A 21,337-nucleotide genomic window follows, 5' to 3' on the forward strand; every position below is an offset into this window, starting at 1 on the left:
AAATTCAATTACAAATTAGCAGGGATTTTTACTAAAATAAAATAATAAAAAAATCTTTCTCTGTTTTGTTTGATTATAGCTATTTTATTAATTTTATTAATGTTTCATCAGGTTACCTAAACTCAGTCGATTGGTTTATCTATGTATGAATCAAACGTGAAAAGTACTATTTTATTTTTTTAAAAGTAAGAATTTTTAAGAACTTCTTTTGGGTGGGCATATCCGCACATGGACCTTCATCCTATCTTGAAAAGCAGAAAGGTAGAAAGGACAGTTGTCAAGAGGAGAACGACTTCCAGTGTCAAAAACTGTCCCCAAAACTCCACATGTAAGTCATGACTCATCGTTACGCTCCTCACAAATGGCAAAATTTCTAAAAGCTCAGCTGTCTTCTCCACCGAACCAGCCTCTTTTTATTACGAGTGCCAAACTTTCTTCACTCTCTTATTTTCTTCCACGCCAATCTGTTTCTTCTCCTATGCTCAAAACACTTATCCGTTTTTCGTTCAGGAGCCACGCAACTACCACTTCGTCTTCGTTAATAGCAAGAGACTGCATTTGTCCAAGGCCTTTCTCGAAGTTTTACCCTCGCTTTGTTGGTCGTTTTCACACGCACAGAGTCGTCTCCATGGCTGAACGTCCAGTTGAAACGACGTCGTCTTCTCACAAGTACACCAATCGTCTCGCTACTGAACACAGTCCTTATCTCCTCCAACACGCCCATAATCCGGTAAATTGCTTTGCCCTTATCTTCTTTCTTTGAAATCTAAAGTCTTTATTTTGTAATTCTTTATTTGTTTTGATGAATTGAAGGTCAATTGGTATCCGTGGGGTGAAGAAGCTTTCGCTGAAGCGCGTAGGAGAGACGTGCCAATCTTCTTATCGAGTACTTTATATCTTATCTTCCTTAATCTTATCTCAATTTGCGAAATTGATGGCTAATGTGAGTCGTTTTTTGGTTATTTGGTTATCTGATGCTTTCTCTGTGAAGTTGGATACAGCACCTGTCATTGGTGAGTTTCTTCGTCAGTTTTTGGGAAGTTGATTGACACCTATTAAGAATTTGATTATTCAGTTGATGGATAGTACTTGTGTGAATAAGGTGTCATGTTATGGAGGTGGAGTCTTTTGAGGATGAGGGAGTTGCAAAATTGTTGAATGACTGGTTCGTTAGTATTAAGGTGAGTTCACATTTGTTCGACATATGCTTTTTTAACTTTCTAGTAAGTACGTTTCGTTGTTGAGAAATACAGTTGTCATTGTAAACCATTATAAACATGTCAGTCCTGCAGGTGGATCGAGAGGAACGACCGGATGTTGATAAGGTAAGTTTGCATTTTGCTTGCTGCTGGCTGCTGTAGAAACATTGGTGATTATTTTTTTGAGAAGTCAACTTCAAGCTTAAAGTCAATTATTTGATAATGCCTTAAAAAGAAGGCAACGAGTTTCTTTGCTGTTGCCCTTTTTGAAGATCGATGGACTTGGAAACTGGGTTACATTAAACAAGTGAAGCAGAGGACAACACCTATACTATACATTTTATGTTTTTTTTGGACTTTATGTGATTCAATGTTCTCCAGTAGTGTTTCACATTTTTCTCCCTTTTTCCCCTAGTGAACTGAGCAAATGGTTTATCTTTGTAGGTTTATATGACATTCGTGCAAGCATTATATGGTGGTGGAGGATGGCCGCTAAGCGTCTTCCTTTCACCTGATTTGAAACCTTTGATGGGTGGGACTTACTTCCCCCCGGATGATAATTATGGAAGACCAGGATTTAAGACTATACTTAGGTGAGCACATATTGATTCTCATCTCCCTGTTGCTGCTCCATTTTTCCTTTGTTCGTGTATTTTTTTTAATTTATTTTTCAAAGTTTTTGGCATTGCTGTTTGGGTGTCCATTGACTGCACAACATGTTATATTTCAGTGAAACGCACCACCAACTTAAAATATGTTTTTATTGAGTTGTCAAACATTACGACTTACTGCTTTAGGCTCGGTTTGGTCAGTCTTGTTTCACTTTTGTTTCAGAAAGGTGAAAGATGCTTGGGACAACAAGAGGGATATGCTTGTCAAGAGCGGAGTCTTGGCCATTGAGCAGCTGTCTGAAGCATTATCAGCAAGTGCAAATACAAATAAATTGCCAGATGGGCTTTCACAAAATGCTTTACGCTTATGTTCAGAACAAGTATGACCTTGTTAACTGTTCTAGTTTGTGTTACTTTGAATTAAATGATATTTGAGTTTGAACTTCTGAGTCATCTGATTGGAAAACAAAAGGAATGAGATTTTTGGCCCTTCCTTTCTAATTGTTTTCTTATTATTATAATCATTGTTGGAGAGCTTGTGCATTTTTACTGTTTGATAATTGATGGACTTCTGCAACTTTAGTCTGTTTCTGGCATCGGAATCTGGCTCAAATCTAGATTTACTGCTATCTGTTAGATAGCATTTGTGCTTATCCATCTTTTCCAGATTTCAAAGATTATTTTTCTTCCTTAATTGGCCATTATTTGTTATCTTCAAAAATTATGTTCGTTTTGAGGATTTGTATGCATTGGTGAGGATGTCTTGTAGATTTTCGTTGATTCATAGCTTTACAGCCATTTTATGCCTTCTCTGATGTTTTCTATTTCGTTTCTCTTGCAGCTTTCTAAGAGTTACGATTCCAGGTATGGTGGTTTTGGATCTGCCCCAAAGTTTCCTAGACCAGTTGAGATTCAACTGATGCTCTACCACTCAAAGAAGTTAGAGGATGCTGGAAAATTGAGTAAAGCAAATGAAGGCTTGAAGATGGTTTTATTTAGTTTGCAATGCATGGCAAAGGGAGGCATTCATGATCATGTTGGAGGTGGCTTTCATAGATATAGTGTGGATGAGAGATGGCATGGTCAGTATATTCTTAGAAAAATGTCAGTTTATGAATATCCCTTGTGAAGTTCCAAAAAGAGGGGTTGATCAATCTAGGCTATTGGCTTTGTGCTGTAAAATTTACCCTGCTGTGGAGGTGCTTAATATGTTTGAGTTGTTTCCATTATTTGCAGTTCCTCATTTTGAGAAAATGCTGTATGATCAAGGGCAACTTGCTAATGTTTACTTGGATGCCTTTTCCATTGCCAATGATGTCTTATATTCATTCGTATCGCGGGATATTCTTGATTATTTAAGGAGAGACATGATGGGAACAGAGGGTGAAATATTTTCAGCAGAGGATGCTGATAGTGCTGAGACTGAAGGTTCTAGAACAAAAAAGGAAGGAGCTTTCTACATATGGACCAGTGAAGAGGTTTACTTTCTTTTGAGAATACTTTCATTTCATTTTGGTTAGATTGATTTATCATGTTTTTAATATAAGACACTAACACAGCGTGTCTTTCGGTTTTCCATTTATGATGGGATACTTGTGTCTGCAACTTTTGTCAATGACATTTAGGAAATCTGATCTGCTATGTGATTTTCAGTGTCTTTATGAATTGAATTTTTGTGTATCTTTAGGTAAACAAAGTAGTATGTTTTTCAAGTATGACCTTTCCTTCTATGGATGTTACATGTTACCCCTGGAGCGTTCTGTATAAATTTGTCTGCAATCTAGACTACCATCAACTACTTGATGAGTACTGCACAATTACGAAATTCCTGCCTTGACCTCTTCTACGTATTTGAAAAAGCTCAGAATATTTTTTTGCCAGTGACTGTTGGACAGTTAACAGCATGATTCACTGTCTGATAGGATTTACAGCAATAGTAACAATTGAATGATGAGAATGTGAAGTAATGTGCATCTTTGATTCGAGAGTGAGTTGTCTTGACATTTACAGAATGAGATCTAATATTTGCAACCTCTTTGTTTAAATAGTTCCGTCAGAATTTTGCTGCAAATTCCTCTGATGTCCAGGCAACTCTTATTTTTCATGAAATCCCCTTTTTCTTTTTCCAATTTTTTAAGGATGTTTTGAGAGATCTAGTTGCACCCTACAGAATGTATTTATTTACTTCTGCTAACTCTGGTTCTACTTTGTTTATCTTTCTCTCTTTAAGATTGATAACATCCTTGGAGAGCATGCAACACTTTTTAAGGATCATTATTACATAAAGCCTCTGGGGAACTGTGACCTTTCTAGGATGAGTGATCCTCACAATGAATTTAAGGGAAAAACTGTGCTCATTGAGTTAAATGATGTCTCAGCATTGGCATCAAAACATGGCTTGCCCATTGAAAAATATCTTGATATATTGGGTGAATGTAAGCAAAAGCTTTTTCAAGTGAGATCAAGACGGCCGAGGCCACATTTGGATGATAAGGTACTTCCTGACTTGAGAGATCTTTATTTTATTATATTTTTTTCCTGTTATAAATTTAATGGACCGGTGCTTGCTAGGTAATTGTATCATGGAATGGGCTTGCAATTTCATCTTTCGCAAGAGCTTCTAAGGTTCTCAAGGGAGAAAATGAGAGCACTAAATACCACTTTCCTGTTGTTGGCTCTGATGTAAGATCTACCATCTTTTTCTGGAATATTACACTATGAAGAAAGTGTTAAATGCTTATGGTTTGATAACACTAATTTAAAGCCATTGCATATGCATATCCCAGTACTTGTAGGCATGCTGACTCAGTTAAGCATTTCCATCTTGTTTCTAGATTTAAAGCAGTGTTAAGCAAAAAATTGGTAAGTACTTTCAGTGTGCTGAATCAGTGGGATAATTTGTATGTGCATATAATGTTTGATGCAATCCAAGTATGAGGAGTTTCAAATATGCAAAGAAGTCATCCATCTTATTTTAAAAACGTTGAACTAAGGCCTGTTTTCGACAAGTTGCATTTTGTCACTTTATCGTGAGGCCATATTGTTAGATGGGGAGAATATACTTGTCCTACATGATAGACATTGCCTGCATTGGCTTTTTGTCATTTCTCTAGAAAAGGGCTTGGTGCCATTGGTGCATGTAAAAAGTTGGAACTTAATGGGATGATACGTGATATATGTGATAAATGTCCATATTGCACGAAAATTCTGGGTGCTCAATTTTGCAAATTCCAGCCCAGGGAGTACCTTGAAGTTGCAGAGAAGGCAGCAACATTCATCAGAAAACATCTTTACAATGAGCAAACACGCAGGCTTCAGCACAGCTTTAGGAATGGTCCTTCCAAAGCACCTGGGTTTTTAGATGATTATGCTTTCCTTATTTCTGGGCTGCTCGACCTTTATGAGTTTGGTGGTGGAATATACTGGTTAGTGTGGGCAACCGAACTGCAGAATACCCAGGTAAAGACTATCTAAATTCAATTCTCCTCCTCACCCACCCCACTTTGCCTCCCTTCTCCCTCCCCCAAGTGAAAATTTATTCAAAAACACCTTTCCAGGATGAATTATTTCTTGATAAAGAGGGAGGAGGCTATTTTAATACCCCAGGTGAAGACCCTTCAGTCCTTCTCCGAGTAAAGGAGGATCATGATGGAGCAGAGCCCTCGGGAAATTCAGTTTCTGCAATTAATCTCGTTAGATTGTCCTCTATGGTGACTGGTAGTAAATCTGATTATTATAGGCAGACTGCAGAGCATCTTCTGGTAAATACTGCTTTACTGAAAAGGATTCTTGAAGTCGAAATATTATTTAAGCTTACAAAAGCTCCTGAACTTGCATAATATTTTGTTGTATGGTGATTCAGGCAGTTTTTGAGAGAAGACTAAATGAAATGGCTATGGCAGTACCTTTGATGTGTTGTGCGGCAGACATGTTCTCTGTGCCTCATCAGAAGCAAGTTGTCTTAGTTGGCCACAAGCCATCCTCGGAGTTTGACAATATGTTGGCTGCTGCTCATGCATCATATGATCCCAACAGAAGAGTAAGTAAAGGGATTTCAATAGCAAGCCCCTGATCCTGAATTCCTCTTTCCATCTATTTTGCCTTGTTAGTTTTCTACAGTACGATGTCTTTATGTAAGAAAATTTATTGCAGGTAATTCATATAGATCCCACCAACAATGAGGAAATGGAATTTTGGGATGATAATAATAGCAACGTAGCACTCATGGCAAGGAATAATTTTTCTGCAGATAACGTGGTAGCTTTAGTCTGTCAAAACTTCACCTGCAGTCCTCCAGTCACTGACCCTAAATCTCTTGAAGCTTTGCTTTCCAAGAAACCTGTTGCTGTATAGAACTTGGCTGGTACAGAATTTCAATGGAAACCATTGGCAGATGTTTATGAACATGATCTTCGGTAGGATATAGTGTTAATGGTTAGGTCACCATCATGATTTGTACTCGAGGTGTTATTTATGTAGACTTGATCACATCAGATGTTCCAGGTGAACGGTTGACCCTATGTAGGTTGGTGGTTTTGTATTATGCAGGAATGTTTTAATTACTCTTGATAAATGTTTCTATATAAACATGTTTCGAAGGGTTGAATTGAGCCTTAAATGAGGAAGATACTTTTGTAATGTATTTTTAGAAATAAAACGTTCAATAACAATGAGCTAATAAAGTTGTCCCTGAGCTCTTGCAAGATTTGTAGCATTGCAATCTGTGTTAGTATTACGAAGGAGGGGTTCTTTTTTCTTTATTCTCTTTTCTGTTTTGTTCAAAAGTTAAAGTTCTCTCTTTGTTCGTCAATATATTTTGATAGTCTCATGCTCTGACTAAGGACGAGAATATAAATTTTCGGACATGGTCAATTTAAGAATTTATCAGAGGCTAAGTTTTTTTGGTTGCCATTTAATAACAAGACTTGCTGCTTGCTTGAAAAAAATTTTAAAAAGCAGTTGTTTATTGAGACTCAACTAATCAACCACTCATTTAGGAATTACGTCGCCTGGCAGAATGGGCTCGGGCCCATTTCTCGACTCTCGTGTTCATCCCCAATTAGTTGCACAAGCAAATCTAGAAACCCTTGTTATGGAAGGGTTTAGATATAACGAACGCTCGCGAGCACAATACAAACACGAGCTTTCTTGTCCCCAAAGTCCATCATGGAAGTCACTCGGATTGTCCCTGCTTTCCGATTGTACTGTCAAGCACTCTCCTTCCAATTCATTTCCAGAAAACCCTTTTCAATCAGATCCTCGTGTGTCCTAAAGACCCAATTTCTCTCTCTTCGGAGCGAGCAAATTCCTAAAGCTATAGCCACCAAAATCTCAACCGATGAGGACTCCTTCACCGTCCAATACCTCGTACGTTCATGCGGGTTGTCTTTGGAAGCTGCAATTTCAGCTTCAGAAAAAATACAGTTACAATCTCCAGAAAAGCCAGACTCTGTTATTGCGCTTTTGCGAAACAGCGGTTTCTCCGAATCCCAGATCTCAAGTCTTGTCAAGAAACGGCCTCCTCTCCTTTTAGCTGATCCTGTGAATACCCTTTTGCCCAAAATTGAATTCTTTCACTCTATCGGGGTTTCCAGCTCTGACCTTGCACGAACTCTTTCATCAAACCCGACCCTTTTGACTAGAAGCTTAAATAATCAAATAGTACCCTCTTATAACTTCCTCAAAAGTATATTGCTTTCTGATGAAAAGATTGTTTCTGCTTTCAGGCGCAGTACTTGGATATTTCTACAGGACTATTCAAAGATTCTTTTACCAAATATTATGCTTTTAAGAGAATTAGGTGTTCCACAATCTTGTATTTCACTGTTGCTCGCCCATTTCCCTGAGGCAGTGATGCAGAGGCATGAGGAGTTCAGTAACAGTGTAAAAGAGGTTAAGGAAATGGGATTTGATGTTGAGAAATCAACTTTTGTATTGGCTGTGCATGCGATTTCCGGTGAAGGCAATAGGTCATTATGGAACAGGTGTTTTGAGGTTTATAGGAGGTGGGGTTGGTCTCACGATGATATTTTTGCAGCATTTAAAAAACACCCGAATTGCATGATGCTATCAGAGAAAAAAATCATGAAAGCAATGGAATTTTTGGTGAATAAGATGGGTTGGCCCTCGAAGGCGTTTGTTCAATCACCAAGTTTATTATTTTTCAGCTTAGAGAAGAGAATTATCCCTAGATGTAGGGTTATTAAAGTTTTGGCATCTAAGGAATTGGTAAAAGACGATTTGAGTTTATCTAGTGTATTGCTTCCATTGGAGAAGCATTTTTTGAAACGGTTTGTGGCCAAATTTGAGGAGGAAGTACCTCAATTGTCGCGTGTGTATGAAGGAAAGGTGAACCCAGATGAAGTATAATTTGAAGCGTATAAAATTGGTAAGATCAAGCAGAAGGTTAACACCGATCTCTCTGTTTTTTTTTTTTTTTTTTTTTTTTTTTTCTGAGCGAGCTAGAAAGTTCATTTTATAGTTGAGAGTTCTGGGTTATCTAAAAACTAACTGGTAGCACCTATATTTTTGTTCTGCAAATGGCAATTTTCTACGTTTTTAAGAGCACCGATTGTTCAGTGTAGTTCTATTGTGAATGATTTTTTATGTGCTTTGATTATTGAATTGGCTTTCTGTGTTGTTCTTTCTCCACTACACTCTATATTTGCATATGCTTTTTTTTTTTTTTTGGGTGGGGGTAAAAGTGACAAAACCTTATTGTAAGAAATTTAAAAAATCACTGCTATTGACATGATTTCATATAAATCTGGATTTTGACCATATAATACATAAATGAATTATAAGAGGAAAAACGTTATGACACGTAAATTTGCCTGAAAACTTAAAAGGCATAAAAAAAGATTTATTATCTCCCTAAAATTATAATTATGAATCTTATAATTTTAAACAGTTATTCACACTATCAATAATATTTCTTTTTAGTGTTCATAATTTTTATATATGTGAAATATTAATTTAATATTTAGTTTACATTTTTAAATTATTTAATAAGAATTTAATTCATCTAATTTGATGAGCGGAGATCGAATATGAAAGAATTTTGTAAGTTGAATTAAAATCCACAAAAGTTGTTTTATGTCGAGTGCAAGAGAGAGATTATGTAACAATCTTCGGGCTAAAAAGATAGCGTCTAAATTGGGCCTCAAAGCGAATCCAATGAGGTACCGGCTTGTTGGTCCAATCCATGAGAGAGAGCACACCCGCTGCTCTGATAAGCCAGCCATAAGACTTGCGTTTGCTGCAAGCTTGCATAGATCGAACCCACCGTGACAAGTCCGGCGGTAGGATACTACACAACAAACAATGCTACCCCATCAAGGAAATGGCAAGCCAGTAAGGGCCCACTTGCCTCACCAGATTACGAGGCACAATTCGTCCGAACTATCTTTAATGCCCTCACATGAGTCAGAGGCCCGCGTTACCGAGCCCGGCTGACGATTCGGCATCCAAGTCGAATTATAAACAACCTGTTATCCTTTTATATTTCGATGTGGGATTGATTGACATGCATGCCCTGTGGTTCACAAACAGCGCCATTCGAATCACACCCGAACCCGGCCCGAGAGAAATTTTGATGCTGACGTTAAAACGGTTAAATTTTGGGGTCCGTATTGGCAAGACCAACGCAACTTACATCTAGCTTGCATCGATTAGCGCTATTCGCAGTTGTATCCAACTGCAGTAGCAGCGCAAAGAGTTGCTGGCCTTTCTCCCACTTCGAATGCATATTTTCATTAGTGTGTTTATGGCTCTTTCAAGAGAAGCTTAGGGTTTTAGATTGAGGCTTGCTCAATGGTGGAGACACGGAGAAAGCCTTTGGTCCTTTCTTCGACCAAATTCCTCGTGGATTCCATACTGAGTTCGTCCAAACTTAGTGAACGGGATCGACTCGGCGAAAATAGGCTTCCCGGAAATGACGTGTCACCAAGTTTAAAGTTACCAGCAGGAATTCTCCGGTTATCGAAGGATAAAATTGGAGTTTCGGGCTTCAAACTAACTTCTCTTGACGATTCTGCTTTGGTCGGTCTTTCGACGGCTGTTCTCAAGAGATTGGGAATTACTTCTGGTTCGCTGGTAAGCTTTCCCTTACTATAATGTGTTTTTTATTAAATGGTGCTGTTTGGTTGATAGGAAAGTTCTGATGCTGAATTTTTGTCACTGGGACCTTAGATAATATAATATTCACTCTATTGAACTCCTCTCGTTATTTGCTGTAGTTGAACGGGAAATGTTTCAAAATTAACCTCCTTTTTGTTGTTATCGACGAAATGGCGGATTCACAATTAATTTTGTTTTAGCTTTGAAATTTTTTCCTGCTTCTTTTTTCAATGGGAAAGACAAAAATCGGCCTCAAAGAGGTTGGTGTTGGTCGCTTTTCAAGTTCATAGAATGAAATGTAAATTGTTGCTATTGTTAATATTTGAATTACCGACTGCAGACTGCCATGCTGAACGAGCTTAATTACACAGCAACATAATACATCTTATATTCTTGTGTGCTAAAAAATTATATATATATATTTCCACTCTCCTTGAAAACCCAACAGCCCGATGTCTTATTTTCTGTTTTCCTCCCCCACTAATCTCACAGGTGCTTATCATGAATATTGAGACAACGGTGCACAGGATTGCTCAAGTTGTCATTCTAGATCCTCCCAGAAATAATGAACATAGATTTGGTGTTAAAGGACCAACTTCCAATTCACCCCATACGATGCTTGTCTTTCCTTCTTATAAACTTCCTTCGGATGAGATGCCTTTGTTAGACCGGGAAATTGCGTATCTTTCTCCTCTATTAGCTTTTAACCTTGACTTGCATGTATCTTGTTTAAAATCACTTGTTCACCAAGGGAATGAAACTTTAGCATCTCTTTTTGACCCTAATGTGGATGCTGAGACTTGTAGAGAAGTTAGCGATGGTTCGTTAATCAGTGTAGGGCTCAAACCCTTGTCTCAAGTGCTAAAATATGCTTCACACTTGAGGGTTTCTTTCGTTAAGATTCCGGAATGTGGTACTCTGGAATCTTTGAAAGGAAGTTCATCAATTGAAGCTGAAGCTCGCCAAGAAATGATTGATTTGGCATTACACAGCTACTTTGAAGTTGATAGGTTTCTAGCAAGAGGCGATGTTTTCAATATCTTCATACATTGGAATTGCAAATCAGAAATTTGTATCCCTTGCAGCCAAAGGTCACAAAATAGAAGTGATAATATTATCTACTTCAAGGTAAATTTTCATAAATTATTCCTTGGTGGCACCAAATGCTCAGGGATTGTTGTAGCATGCCAGGCTCTCATTCAAAGGTTGGTGTCCTCAGGTTATGGCTATGGAGCCACCAGATGAAGCCATTCTTCGAGTCAATTGCACTCAAACAGCCCTTGTGCTTGGAGGGAATGCCCCTTCAGCTCTTCCTCCAGATCTGCTGATTGATGGTCCCAAAGGTTTTGCCCCTTTTCAAGGGGACACAATAAAAATCTTGGCCTCCATACTTGCACCACCTTTGTGCCCTTCAGCTCTCTCTTCAAAATTCAGAGTTTCTGTCCTCCTATATGGTCCAGCAGGTTTTCTTCTTGCTTTATACTTTGCTGTTAGCATCGTTATTCTTCATTTAATCCCTTCTTACAAGACTTTTTATTATGACACAACATGATCTGCAGTGCAGATTTAACTACCAAAGACAGCTTATTTGATTATGACTTTTCGCAGGATGTGGGAAGAGAACTGTAGTTAGATACATTTCTCGTCGCTTAGGCCTTCACGTTGTGGAATTCAGCTGTCATAATCTTATGGCATCCTCTGACAGAAGGACAACTGTTGCACTAGCTCAAGCTTTCAACACAGCTCAAAGGTGAAGCAGTTGAATGTTGGTTGTGGTTTATGCAAGTCGTTCCATGATTTTAAAGCTATGGCATAATTGAGTTTGATATATGATGGCAGTACTAAATCATTAGGACATCTTGTTGCATGTTTTAATCTTTCATCATTAGCTTTTTTCACGTAATATCCTCTATAAAAAGAATCAAGAAAGGGAAGAAGTTAAATCATTTGTTGTCAGTTTCCATGTTGAGTAAATATTCCATGTTTATGTGCCATTGCTCTTTGAAATTTTTTTTTCTCATGCCATGATCTGATGACAGATATTCACCCACAATACTTCTTCTCCGCCATTTTGACGTCTTTCGAAATTTGATGTTGCATGAGGGTTCACCAAATGATCAAATTGGTCTCACCTCAGAAGTTGCATCGGTTATTAGGGAATTCACCGAACCAGTTGCTGAAGATGATGACAATTACTCAGATGAAATATCAAATGGTGATCTTGTAAGATGTAATTTTGGGTGTAGGAGCATTCTTTTTTCTTTTCAATATGACTATGGTAAAGAGACGAACAAAATTTTGGGCTAACCGTCCATCTTTCTTTTCTTTGTCCTCTAAAACGTATTGGGATACTCCTAGATAAATTGTAAAAATACTCATAGTAGTCTCCACACTCGAGCACTATTACTGCTGAAGTTTACAATTTTAAGATGTTAATGCAATTTCCCTACATAGGAGGGCAAAAAAAAGAATTATGCGCTAGTTACTTGAACAACAAAACTTTGCAATGTTAGGCTTTATCAGGGATGGTTACTCTTATATCTTATTGCTGCAGCCCATCAAGGATACTGGAAAAATTAAGCATCAGGTATTGCTAGTTGCAGCAGCTGAGAGTTCTGAGGGTCTACCACCAACTGTAAGGCGTTGCTTCAGCCACGAAATAAGTATGGGTCCTCTCACTGAAGAGCAAAGGGTTGAAATGGTGTCCCAGTTACTGCAAAGTGGTTCTGAGCTCCTCTCTGATGTATGTCAACAAATTAAATTTCCTTTTGCTTTTCCATAATTTTGATGATTAGTCGCTGTAACTCAAAAATAAATTTGGTGACTTCACCTGTGGGATCAAAACTTGGGTTATATTTTTCCTATACTTTCATTTGGCCATTTGTAACAATAGAACTCAATACTTTATTCTTCTATAAGAAGCCATTGGTGGTCCTACTAGTCTCAAGCAATGTTAATCGAAAGTTAGTTTCTTCTTTATACAAAATGTGCATTCATTGTGACTACACTCTGCAGTTCTGGGTGTTCGTTGTGATTATTCAAAACTGTACATCTTTGATATGTTTTTTGGCATGTTAATTTAATAAATTAGGACATTTCATGGACTGTAATGTCTGTCCATTTGAGTAGCTTGGTTGATTATTCCAATGTCTATGAGTAAGTGAGTAGGAGTTCTCTGAGTAGAAGATGTGCTTTATTGCGATGATTCAGGTCAATAAGGATACATGCATATTAATGTAGCATCTTGTTCTACGTCACAAATGATTTTTTTTTTTTTTTTCTCAAGTCATGATTTTGAATCTGATGGGTTTTGATAGTTGCTTCTTGCAGACTCGGCTAGAAGATACTGTGAAGAACGTTGTTGGACAGACTTCAGGTTTCATGCCCAGGGATTTGTGTGCATTAATTGCTGATGCTGGTGCAAGCTTAATCCAGAAAGGCAATATTCATGTTGGTGAACCTGAGGTTAAGAACATGGATAGTTCTTTTGGAGACAAAGTAGTACAGAACCATGAACCAAGGACAGCTTTACCTCAGGTTTTGGGGAAAGAACATTTGCCTAAAGCCTTGGAGCGGTCTAAGAAGAGGAATGCCTCGGCATTGGGTACTCCAAAGGTTAGTTAGCTCATGGATGGTCCATAAAACCATAATGTTGCATACTGCAAAAAATGTCAAGCAGAGAGTTGCATTCTGCAAGGGTGTTATCTTTTCATTTTGCAGAACTTTTATTTACATGGTGAAGTACAGCCTTTTAATGGTAATCCTTTCTTTGGAATGTTTCATTGTGGACAATTTTTTAAGTCTGAACTTTTCTACTACAGGTTCCTAATGTAAAATGGGAAGATGTTGGTGGCCTTGAGGATGTGAAGAAATCAATTTTGGATACTGTTCAGGTGGGCCTCTTCTGCTTATACTTGTTTCAAACTCACATTGCACTTGAGCATCTTTGAACTATATTAGCTTATAAGACCAGGATAGACTGCAACACCTGCTGTATCGACCACCACCAAAACAAACACCCCCCCCCCCCCCCCAAAACCCCCAATACCAACCCAATAAACACCCTCTCATCTGTCTCCTTGAGTTAAGCTGACTTCCAGTTGGTTATTCATGCTTTTTGTATTATTTCTAATTAGCACATTCCTCAGTTTTTCTCTTTGCTTGTACATACTGCAGAATTTCAGCCTAATTTTAAAACTAGGACATCGTGTTCTTATTTGTTTATGTTTGATTTCCTTGTTCCCTTCAATGCCAGCTTTGACAAGAATGAAATAGGAATTGATATATCTTCTATATATGTTCTGTAACTGGAATCTTGAAGAGTAATGGGGATGAAGAAATTACCTGAATGAAGGAATGAAGTCCGCTAGTTAGTAATATTGGGTCCTTGTTTGTTCATTCAGATATAACATAATTTAAAATGGTTAGGGCATTATATTAGTTTGATCATCTCTTGGTTAATATATTCAGCACATATTTCTATGTCATTTAATCTGTTAAAATCCTATAGGAAATTGTGATTTCAATATGCAATGATTAACTTGTACTCTTATTGGATCTAATTCATTATACCCATTCTTCATATCTCCAGTTACCTCTCCTGCATAAGGATTTGTTTTCATCTGGGTTGCGTAAGCGCTCTGGTGTTCTGCTATATGGTCCTCCAGGAACAGGAAAAGTGAGTTCTGAGCTAGCAAATTGTTATGACGTTTTCTCACTTTTTCATATCCCATTAAATATCTGAAAGAAAGAAGTTACTTCAGAACCTTTTTTCTTCTTATTTTGGTTTTGAATCTCAGACTTTGTTGGCAAAAGCTGTTGCAACAGAATGTTCCTTAAATTTTCTAAGTGTAAAAGGGCCTGAACTGATCAACATGTATATAGGAGAATCAGAGAAAAATGTCCGTGACATTTTCCAGAAGGTGAGAATTTTATTCCCTTTTGAATAAATTCCCTCTAAAATGTATACATGACTTATGTTTCAGAACCCTTTTTTTTGGCAAACTTTTCATAAAATGCCTTCTTTATAGGCAAGATCAGCACGCCCATGTGTAATATTCTTTGATGAACTTGATTCACTCGCCCCAGCTCGGGGTGCCTCAGGAGATTCTGGCGGTGTTATGGACAGAGTAGTTTCTCAGGTGGGGATAAATGTGCATTCATTTAATTTACGATTATTGTTTGGCAAAATAAATAAATTCACCCCGCTGAACTTTGTTATTTTAACCTTATGGAGCCTTCTTTGACCTATCGAACACTCAACTTATTAAACACTTTAACTTGCAAAATCATTTTGTTGAACATTTCAACTTGCAAAATTAGATCAATTAAACATTTATTAGATAGTTTAAAAATGTGAAAACTATTGTTCCAAAACTTGTCCTAATCATATATCAAATTAATATTTTGCCTATAAAAGCCAAACACCCTAAAAATTATTGTTATTAGTATGAAAAGGTGTATAATGTTATTAAAATTTATAATTTTAGGGGGTATAATAGATGTCCCTCAAAGTTAAGAGTGCCATAAGGTTAAAGTAGATAAATTTAGGGGGTGGATTTATGTATTTAGCCATTATTATTTCCAATGACTTGACTAATGGTTGCATAATGTCGCAATTGTTCCTCAGTAGATGCTTGCAGAGATTGATGGCCTAAATGATTCTACACAAGTAATGTACTACTGGCCTCTTTTAGTAGAATAGATTTTCTTTTCCCTTCCTGTTTCTCTAACATATAAAATGCCTCTTGATTCTCTCTGGTTCTTAGGACCTATTTATCATAGGGGCAAGCAACCGACCTGATCTAATTGACCCAGCACTCCTCCGGCCTGGCCGATTTGATAAACTGCTGTATGTTGGAGTTAATTCTGATGCATCTTACAGGGAGCGGTTAGTGCCTTCACATTTTTTACCTATTTGTTACTAATTTTTCATGTACTTTTTCATTCTCACCTCACCCACGTTCCTGAACTTCCTAGGGTCCTTAAGGCACTTACCCGTAAGTTCACATTGCATCAAGATGTCTCGCTTTACTCAATAGCAAAGAAATGCCCTCCAAACTTCACTGGTGCAGACATGTATGCTTTATGTGCAGATGCTTGGTTTCACGCTGCAAAGCGCAAGGTGGGTCAATTTCAATGCATTTGATGGAAGCATGGTTACTGGGTTACTACCTGTTCAGTTTGTCTGACTGTAATGAGCAATCGTGTGATCTTTAACATGGCAAAGTGCATTATCTTCTTGACTAGCAGCATAATTTTAATTCTTTTTTACTCCTTTTGTTTAGTCTTGTACCATTATGATGAAATGATGTGTGGCTAAAGAGAAGCTTGCAGTTTTAATGCTTTTCTCTTCTGGACAGGTTTTGAGTTCGGATTCAGAGTCATCTTCAACTGTTCATGCAGCTGACTCAGTGATTGTTGAATATGATGATTTTGTGAAGGTATGCAGTTGATGGTAGAATAATGAGTTTCGTTTAGTAGAAGATGACAATGATGGTTTCTAGTGGTGGTAGTAGCAGTAGTTTTTTATTTCTCTAATCAACTCAAAAATCTACATAAACGTTTCCAATTAAGTAACAACTGAATGCCGCCTCCTAACACAGGTCTTGATGGAGCTGTCTCCCTCCCTCTCCATGGCAGAACTCAAGAAATACGAGTTGCTACGGGATCAGTTCGAAGGATCTTCAAAATGAGTTGTTGGTGAGTCGCAGTAAGATTATTTATCATGTAATAGTAGTGGTCTGCAACTGCAACCATTTATCCAGTAAAATAAATTTTGGTTTATACAATAAAATTGAACCACAATGTACCGACAAAATAACTCCATACTTAGTGTTTTAATTGCCCAGGATCTGTAAAATCTTTAGTGGGACTACTGGTTGGCATACAACGTGGTAGCTTAATACAGCTGTGACTTGGTATTTAGAGTGTCATGGTGATTGAAGCAATTAAATTACAGATATTCATATAAACACATTTTCTTGTCAATATTATGGACATCAGGCTATTTGAAATATTTATATTTTCTTTATATCATAGACTTGAAATCATTCAATTAAAAAAAATTATATGCGAAGCCCTTCCAAAGTTTCGTACATTGACAATTCTCGGAGGCCAATGATGATTAATTCTTTTAACCGTCTAATTATATTGAATTTCATAAAATTAAATTTTATAACAATATTAAACATAAAAATTATAAAATTCTGTGTAATTTTTTTTTATATTAAATTTTTATTAGGCATTGCTATTAAATTAAATTAGATAAAAGTACGAATAATTAACTTTTTCAGAAGACCTTAAAAGGTAGAGTTAGAGAGAGCAGTGACATGGTCAATGCTTTTTATTAGTTACTAAAAGATTAGAAAAAGGAAAGAATAATTAAGAATATTGGAGAATCTACGCTATGAAGAAATGCATGTACGGTTAAATTGAAGAGCATAGGTAGAGTATATTCTGCCTGTAGGAAAAGGTATATCCTTCCTGGACGAAGGAAACCTTCGGCTGTACAATATTAGATATCTGTAATGACAGTTGACTTCAAATAAACACATTCATAACAGCTATTCTGTTTATTTCAGACTCTAAATTAAATGTTGCATAACTCCAGGATTGGAATTGATTAATTGTCAAATATTTAATGTGATTTATGGTTTATGTTTAATAAATTAACAGAAACCATAGTCTTTTATCTATTTATTTATTTTTTTTCATTTTTTGATGTTTTTGCCTTTTCTTAATCTTATTAACAGAAAAAAAAAATATATTACTTTCCTCTAAGGCTCGCAAAATTAGAATCTTTTGAAATTAAATAAAATATGAATAAATGAATTGAGAAATTATATTATTTACTGTGAAATAAAAAAATTCCATTTCGGCATGTAAAATAATTTTTGAAGAACGTAACATAAAATGACAAAATTCCTTGATAATAACGTTGACAAGTGATGAGTGTACATATGTAGCAGTACAAGTTTAGAAGAAGGAAAATGTCAAAAGAGTAATTAGCAACTACAAAAGTTTTGTTGCCACTTCCAATTCAGTGCCAAAAGATGCACATATCATTTGATTGGCCACATGTTCCTTCTTACCCCGACACAAATTTTATGTGGTGGTAATTAATTTTTTTTTTCCAACACACGATTTATTCAAAATAAAAATTAAAAAGCTATCCAATTAAAATTTACTGTTACCAATTTGTAACAAAGTTTAGTTTAAAGATTACCGCGGATTGAAGTGATTAGTGAAATTAATTCGAGTACATGTTTGATTTCTGAAAAATAGTAAAAATTTTTACGTTCTATTAGCTTTGTTAAAAAAACAAAAAATTTTACATTTTACGACTGGCTATCTGAGTAAAATGGATTTGCAAATTATTACTCACGTTCTCATAAATTCAATCATGTACATTAAAAAAAATTAACTTTTACTTTATTCATTAAATATTTTGATTAATGAAATTGCACTTATTGTGTCCTAAAGTGCCAAAAGATTTTTTGCATAAAATATATAAAGCATCGTAAATCTAATTATATATAGGAATTTGATTTGAGATATTATAATTAATGGGCAATGTTTATAATTTACAAGGTCAATAATTCGATTTATAGAAAAATATAATTCCAAGCATCAAAATCGAATTAATATCATGTTCAAAAATACTTTAAAATACTGGGAGAAAAATATAATAATAATAATAATTATAATAATAAATTCATGCTAGTACATATATGTGTAATAATATGCATATAGTACCAGTGAAGTGTTATAATGGCTTTAATGATACTGACATTTAAAAAAAAAAAAAGGAAAGGTAAAAATCAGAATGCATTATTGCTCTTTAATTCAAACTTACAAATGCAAAAGTGGGCCACTGAGTCCTTTAATTTTCTTTTTTGGTTGAATTCCTTTTCATTTAAAATTCCATATTATCCTATCTATTCATTAGAATGAAATTTAAACACTTACTCAATAGATATGATTTATTTTATATTTTATATATTATATTTAGGGAACTTTATCCATTTTTCTATTCAATAATGTCAGAATAATTACAAATATATTAGAGCAAAATTAAAATAATGCAAGAGCTTCCTAATCATCTTAATTTTGCTATAATACATTACTTTGTTTAATTAAACAAGTAATTAAAGTTGAACAGTTACTGTAAAGTGACGTGTTTTGGTGGGAGGGACTTTTCTGTAATTCCACAAAGGAAGTCAGGGCTGTGATTAGCATTGAATAATGGATAAGGTGTTAACTCACTCACGCCGATATCATAATCATCATCCCAAATATCCTTTTTGACCTTTTTTAAGTCTTGTTTTAAACAAGCAAATATACATGCATACATACATATATACTCCACGTGTTGCAATTAGTCATCAACTCAGATTTGATGGAATAATTAATACAAAATATTCTGCAACTAAATTTAAATTAAATGCTAATCTTATTGTCAACTGTGATAATAATTTTGGTGAAAATCCTATACCCTCGATTTATTTGAAAATAAATTTTTAGAGTACTAAATTTAAAATATATATTCTCTCCGTCTTAGAATATAAGTCGCTTTAGAGTAATTATTTTATCTCAAAATATAACACGTTTTGAATATTTTAAAGAATAATAAATAAATTTTTTTAATTTTACCCTTATTTATATTTAACACAATAATTATTTTCATAAATGATATTTGGTTTTGAGTTAAAAAGTAATTTGATCAAATAAATTGTTCCCTTAACCCATGTAATTGTTCCCTTAATCCATGTGTAAAATCTTAAAAGACTTATTTTTGGGACGGAGGGAGTGTTGAATTAATACAATTATTATTGGTATGAGTTCTTGGATCTGTTAAGTTTTAAAATTTTTATCTTTTTATAAAAATTAAGAAAATCACCGTGTCACCTTAATTCTAGAAAAAAAAAAGGATAATTGACTATATTATCATTTAATTAATGTTTATTTAATTGAAAAATAATAATAATAAATCTAAATAAGAGTAAAATTATAATAAATTAATTAAATGCTACTTTAATTTTCTAAAAGTTTCATATAAATTTTAAAAAAAAGTTAGAAATTATCAAATTTAATGGAACAAAAAGAATATATTTGAGTGACAAATTCTTCTCATACAAAAACCGAAATTCAAATTTTATTTTGACTAATTTACATTTTATTACTCCAAAATAAACAATTTATGTCATTATCAATTGCTTTTTTAATAATATGATATCATGGATTAATGTTATGCATAATATTAAAATTACACGTGATATTTAATTAAAAAAATAACTCCTATAGATATTAAAAATTAAATAAAAATATTCCATGTAAATATTCACAACATTAAACCTTAATTAATTCTCAATAAGACGAAGAAGAAACCAACTCTTTGGATTTTATTTTTTGTCCTAATAAACCTTGAAGTTGACAAAAATAATCTTAAAAGCAAAACAAATTTGCCTTGTCCTCCTATCAATCATAGCCACACAAACAAAAGGGCATTTTGGTCAGAAAATATAGGTGTTTGTTTGGGTCAAACAAAGGAGATGGTTTTGGTTTGGTAGAGTTATTTTTCTTACCAAACAGAACGGTAACTCACTTTTATTTATAGAATTTCCATAATTATTGAAAGGAATTCCAATTGAGGATTTGGAATTATCCATCCAAATACCTAAATAAATATATTTAAATTATTAACTTTTAAAGAAAGAAACAACGAAGAAAATGATGTCGGGTAAGATTTAACATGTTGGATTCCGCCACCTGACAAGCATGAAGCGCCCAAGGTTTAGGAGGGCTCTTCCCACGCTCTCTTCAAATAAGCCTTTCGCGCACGCGCTTCAACATTTACTTACTAATGTTTTTGATGGTGATTATTATTTTTCAAACAAGATATTTAATTATATGAGTATATTTAATACAAGTATTAGAATACCAGAGCAGAAATACATATATTGTTGCCAATAATATTTATTTGGGATTTTTTTAAGTTAAAAAAAATTATTTGGGATTAATCATGTAATGATCGAGAACTGTTTTCTAGTTTAAGGCTTTAAATTATATATGGTATAAATTTAATGATTTAAAATTTTTTATAAATGCAGTTATTTTATTACATGCTATCTATAATTTATTATATTATTTGTTATCTCATCATTTTGATTCCAAAAATGGTTAGGGAAGCTGATATAGTGTAACAAGAATGGAGATCCCTTTTTGTCGACATTTAAAGATTTCTCATTTAATTAGCTAACCAAAATATAAATTATAAACTTCCAATTTAGCAAATATAGTACATGTTTTATTTATTTTTACATTTTAAATTACTAATGTCTATCATTAAATCATTAATTCATGAATCTATTAAGATTTTACTGAGTTTTATGATACATTCTTTTCATT

General features: G+C 34.9%; 3 protein-coding genes across 4 annotated transcripts; all 3 read left to right on the forward strand.

Moving 5' to 3' along the window:
• Window positions 1-334: 334 nt before the first annotated feature.
• Window positions 335-6,515, forward strand: LOC105642471 (catalytics). The gene is made up of 15 exons (XM_020682769.3): window positions 335-730; window positions 814-886; window positions 992-1,013; window positions 1,103-1,181; window positions 1,293-1,325; window positions 1,644-1,792; window positions 2,034-2,190; window positions 2,652-2,892; window positions 3,047-3,288; window positions 4,041-4,304; window positions 4,382-4,492; window positions 5,045-5,269; window positions 5,368-5,571; window positions 5,673-5,849; window positions 5,963-6,515. The coding sequence occupies exons 1-15, from the start codon at window positions 362-364 to the stop codon at window positions 6,161-6,163; spliced, it is 2,547 nt and encodes an 848-aa protein (XP_020538428.1). The 5' UTR covers window positions 335-361; the 3' UTR covers window positions 6,164-6,515.
• Window positions 6,516-6,885: 370 nt separating this feature from the next.
• Window positions 6,886-8,434, forward strand: LOC105642472 (Mitochondrial transcription termination factor family protein). Its single transcript, XM_012227307.4, has one exon. The coding sequence runs from the start codon at window positions 6,977-6,979 to the stop codon at window positions 8,177-8,179; it is 1,203 nt and encodes a 400-aa protein (XP_012082697.1). The 5' UTR covers window positions 6,886-6,976; the 3' UTR covers window positions 8,180-8,434.
• A 917-nt stretch (window positions 8,435-9,351) lies between these two features.
• On the forward strand, window positions 9,352-16,918 carry PEX6 (peroxin 6). 2 transcript variants are annotated; one of them, XM_012227308.4, is made up of 16 exons: window positions 9,362-9,904; window positions 10,421-11,056; window positions 11,148-11,391; window positions 11,537-11,678; window positions 11,968-12,151; window positions 12,483-12,671; window positions 13,259-13,543; window positions 13,750-13,821; window positions 14,520-14,606; window positions 14,728-14,850; window positions 14,959-15,069; window positions 15,561-15,599; window positions 15,697-15,818; window positions 15,908-16,052; window positions 16,291-16,371; window positions 16,534-16,918. In XM_012227308.4, exons 1-16 carry the CDS (start codon window positions 9,623-9,625, stop codon window positions 16,621-16,623), a joined length of 2,832 nt encoding a protein of 943 aa, XP_012082698.1. In that variant the 5' UTR covers window positions 9,362-9,622; the 3' UTR covers window positions 16,624-16,918. The 2 variants fall into 2 exon arrangements, with proteins under 2 accessions (XP_089577889.1, XP_012082698.1); XM_089721763.1 differs by lacking the exons at window positions 15,908-16,052; window positions 16,291-16,371; window positions 16,534-16,918 and having other exon boundaries at window positions 9,352-9,904; window positions 15,558-15,599; window positions 15,697-15,790.
• The last annotated feature ends 4,419 nt before the right edge of the window (window positions 16,919-21,337 follow it).

The sequence above is a fragment of the Jatropha curcas genome, chromosome 5 (assembly GCF_041381405.1).
Source record: "Jatropha curcas cultivar XTBG-Jc1 chromosome 5, XTBG_Jcur_1.0, whole genome shotgun sequence".
Lineage (NCBI taxonomy): Eukaryota > Viridiplantae > Streptophyta > Magnoliopsida > Malpighiales > Euphorbiaceae > Jatropha > Jatropha curcas.

Bases quoted from the DNA above. Each gene is read 5' to 3' on its own strand.
- LOC105642472 (XM_012227307.4), top strand. From the start codon at position 6,977: ATGGAAGTCACTCGGATTGTCCCTGCTTTCCGATTGTACTGTCAAGCA.
- LOC105642471 (XM_020682769.3), top strand. From the start codon at position 362: ATGGCAAAATTTCTAAAAGCTCAGCTGTCTTCTCCACCGAACCAGCCT. The intron at 1,014-1,102 runs GTGAGTTTCTTC...TGTGTGAATAAG, and splicing joins GGATACAGCACCTGTCATTG to GTGTCATGTTATGGAGGTGG. The intron at 2,893-3,046 runs GTCAGTATATTC...CATTATTTGCAG, and splicing joins TGTGGATGAGAGATGGCATG to TTCCTCATTTTGAGAAAATG.
- PEX6 (XM_012227308.4), top strand. From the start codon at position 9,623: ATGGTGGAGACACGGAGAAAGCCTTTGGTCCTTTCTTCGACCAAATTC. The intron at 14,851-14,958 runs GTGAGAATTTTA...CCTTCTTTATAG, and splicing joins TCCGTGACATTTTCCAGAAG to GCAAGATCAGCACGCCCATG. The intron at 15,070-15,560 runs GTGGGGATAAAT...GTTCCTCAGTAG, and splicing joins TGGACAGAGTAGTTTCTCAG to ATGCTTGCAGAGATTGATGG.